General features: G+C 58.8%; 1 protein-coding gene across 1 annotated transcript in view; it reads left to right on the forward strand.

The window, feature by feature from the left end:
* The first annotated feature begins 243 nt into the window (after nt 1-243).
* Nucleotides 244-3,294, forward strand: part of JPH3 (junctophilin 3) — a 54,923-nt gene continuing 51,872 nt past the window's right edge. Inside the window, exon 1 of the mRNA XM_026092040.1 lies at nt 244-625. Within this exon, the coding sequence (XP_025947825.1) occupies nt 244-625 (382 nt within the window). The remainder of the gene's footprint in view (nt 626-3,294) is intronic.

A 3,294-nucleotide genomic window follows, 5' to 3' on the forward strand; every position in this document is an offset into this window, starting at 1 on the left:
TTTTTTTTTTTTTTAATGATACTGTTTCCACAGCAGGGGAAGAGAGAACTGATCCTGAACATACTCCCAGAGAATGAATAATCACAAGAAACTGGCTTAAGCAGCTCCCTGGATCTGGTGCATGATTTCGATTGAGTTTGATTTGATTTGATTTGATATTTTTTTTTCCAAGTCATCGTTCTCATTTTATTTTCTGCATTTTTTTTTTCACCTTTTGGGGGATTTGCAAACCGAATTACATGCATGTCCAGTGGGGGAAGGTTTAATTTTGAYGATGGAGGGTCGTACTGTGGAGGCTGGGAGGACGGAAAGGCTCATGGCCACGGAATCTGTACCGGCCCGAAGGGTCAAGGTGAATATTCGGGCTCCTGGAGTCACGGCTTTGAGGTGCTGGGGGTCTACACTTGGCCCAGCGGCAACACTTACCAGGGCACCTGGGCACAGGGCAAGCGCCATGGCATTGGCATGGAGAGCAAGGGGAAGTGGGTGTACAAAGGAGAGTGGACCCATGGATTTAAGGGACGGTACGGGGTCCGAGAATGCACTGGAAACGGGGCCAAGTATGAAGGCACCTGGAGCAATGGATTACAGGATGGCTACGGGACAGAGACCTACTCGGATGGAGGTAGGTGGTGCATTGATATCTTCTCAGCCTGGGCGGGCGGGCGGGCGGTGGCGTGTGGGTCTGATCCGCCGAGCGGGGACCCTTTGTTTGGGCTGAACTCTGCGAGTTTGCAACCTGCTAGCGGGGAGCGAGGGATGCTCAGACCAGTTTCCTCCAGGATGCAAGGACCAGCCCAGCATGGCACCAGCCCAGCTCTTTGCCACAGGTAGCCCCATATGTTCGACGGGTCACGGGGCACTGTGCCTGGCCCCCTCCTCGGCCCGGCGTTTTGGGCAGGGGAGCCGGCCGCGCTGGGCGGTGGGGCCGGGGGACCGCCAGCTCCCGCGCCGTGGGTCGGAGGATGGGGTGGCTGTGCCGATGGGAGAGCGACCGAGTTGCACATGGGATCCGCGGTCATGACTGCACCACTGTAACCTGTAGGATTTGCGTGGAGTGGCTGAAGCGAGCCAGGACCGAGGGGACTCGGGCGCGCGGGGGGATCTCGGGCGGCTCTGGGCAGCTCCAGGGCTGCCGGTGCCTTCGGGGAGAGGGTCCGGTGCCTGCATGGCTGCAYGGCCTTGCAGCCCCTCCAGCGCAGACCCACACTTCGTAATACCAGGCAAAAGACTTTAATTCAGACAAGACTCTTACATTCCTAGTTTACGGCTTAATGCTTAGCGTAGGGGCTCAGAGGGATCACAAAAGCTATTCTATGCCATCAACACGGCTTAACGAGACGTTGAGGGGAAACTGGGATTAAATAGAAAACAAGAAAACCCAGTCGGAGTGATCAGAAATTGCCGGACTAACAAGCTTTAAGGCCGAACTAGGAGAAACAGCTGGTGCTCTGCTCTAAGTGGCTGTATCATCCTCTCTAACGTTCTGTGGCGACTTGCATCTGAACTGCCACCATAATCCGAGCCAGGCCTACCTGCCGGCAGCCGGGGGAATTAAGGGAGGCCGCCCCGTCGTTTGGCTGCTGAATGGGCTCGTCCAAAGCAGGCTCGTTCCTCTAGACGTTATCGTTTTCCCGGACTGCTACACGAAGGAAATTGCAGTGTTTATGAGCTCCATCTCAGCCTGCCTGAAAGGTGCTGCAAGACCTTGCTCTAGAAAACCTAGTTTGCCGCTTTGTGATTATACGGGGAGGCGAGATGAACCGTTACCTGGAGCTGCTCTTTTGTGCTTCCCCAGGGGGACGTGGAATGATCTCTTTATTCTAAAGATGATTTTTTACTGGTTGGTTTCTCCTGAAGGCAAATACAGCTGCAACCTTTTGTTTCATGTACCTGGAATAAAGCCGGGAGCTTAGTGGAAAGCTGCTGGGTTTGTGTCTGCAAGCGGTGTAGAAATTCTGATGGTCCTTCGGGCTAGAGTAAAGCTTGGCCCAGGAACAAGCACCATCTCCCGCAGGCGAAAGGGTTAGGAGGGGACGTGGAGGGGGGTTTCCGTGTGCTCCGAACCGCGGCGCCGTCCCTCTGCTCCCCCGCCGGCGTGCGCACCCCGCCGGGGATGTTTTCAGGAAGGCGGAGAGCAGGGATGGAGGCTGCATGAGTCTGCCCTAACTACAGGGCTGCGAGGGCTGCGGCGGCGAGGCCGGCCCGGGCTCGGGGCACGCGCCCCGCGGRATGCCGGCCGGGCCCGCTCCGGGAAACCCAGGCAGCACATCCCAAGCGGGGTGCGCTGCGAGCGGCTCGCGGCTTCCCAGAACCTACCAGAAGCAAAAAGCTTCTTCTTCCATCTTGGCAGGCCGGTCTGGCTTCTCGGGGTTTGGGACTGAAAATATATGTTGCCTCTCTGTTATTTTAGGAGGAGTTAAGAAAAAAAGGCTGGGATCCGTAGCGAAACGCTCTCCCACGGAGAGTCTGCAAACCCCGCTGGGATCCAGGAGGAGCTGGGCTAGGCAGAGCCCCGCGCCGGTGCCCGCGGCGAGGCCCGGGCCGGGCGATCCCGCGGATCTCCTGCTGCCCGGGACGCCCGCTTTCCCCGCGTTTCGGCACGGCGGCCGCCCGGGGCGGGTGGCTGAACCCACCTGCGATTGCACTTGCACCAACTCGGTTGCGAGCACCCGGGGAGCAGGGCATGTTCCCGGCTGCACGTCTCCGGTTAATCTGGGTGAAAAAACGCCCGAGCTGGGCACCCGCGGGCTCACRGACACCAGCCCTCGCTGAACCTTGTGCCGTTGCGTTCGGAAGCCGGCCGCGGGCGGGCGGCTCCTCGCAGGGCGGCTGCGTAGCCATCGCGCAGGGGAGGCGACGACTGGGGAGGATGTTTCTCGTTTACCCGGGCGAGTTATTAGCTCCATCGCAGCGAAGTATCCTCGAATCCTCGCCCCAGCATCTGTCACTTGCCACCCACAGATAAATATTCATCCCTGGCATTTTTTTTTTTTAGYGCATCCACCGGGGCTAGGGGATGGGTCCCTAAATGCACAGCGCGGATCAGGAAGCAAGATGCCACAGCATTCGTGGTTTTCTCCCCGATTTTACCCTTTCTTTGCACAAGAGTAGGTGAGGGCAAAGCTCAAAACTCCGCCAGCCGTCGCCAGCGCTGCCCGGGGAAGGGATTTTTTTTTTTTTTGCGCGCGGCTCGTGCGCACAGGTTGCTGCGTTTGGCTCGGCCGGCGGCTGCGGGGTGCCGTGGCCCCGGGGTGCCGTGGCTCCGGCGGGCGGGCGGGCTCGCGCCGGCCC

The sequence above is a fragment of the Apteryx rowi genome, unplaced genomic scaffold (assembly GCF_003343035.1).
Source record: "Apteryx rowi isolate R43461 unplaced genomic scaffold, aptRow1 scaffold_94, whole genome shotgun sequence".
Lineage (NCBI taxonomy): Eukaryota > Metazoa > Chordata > Aves > Apterygiformes > Apterygidae > Apteryx > Apteryx rowi.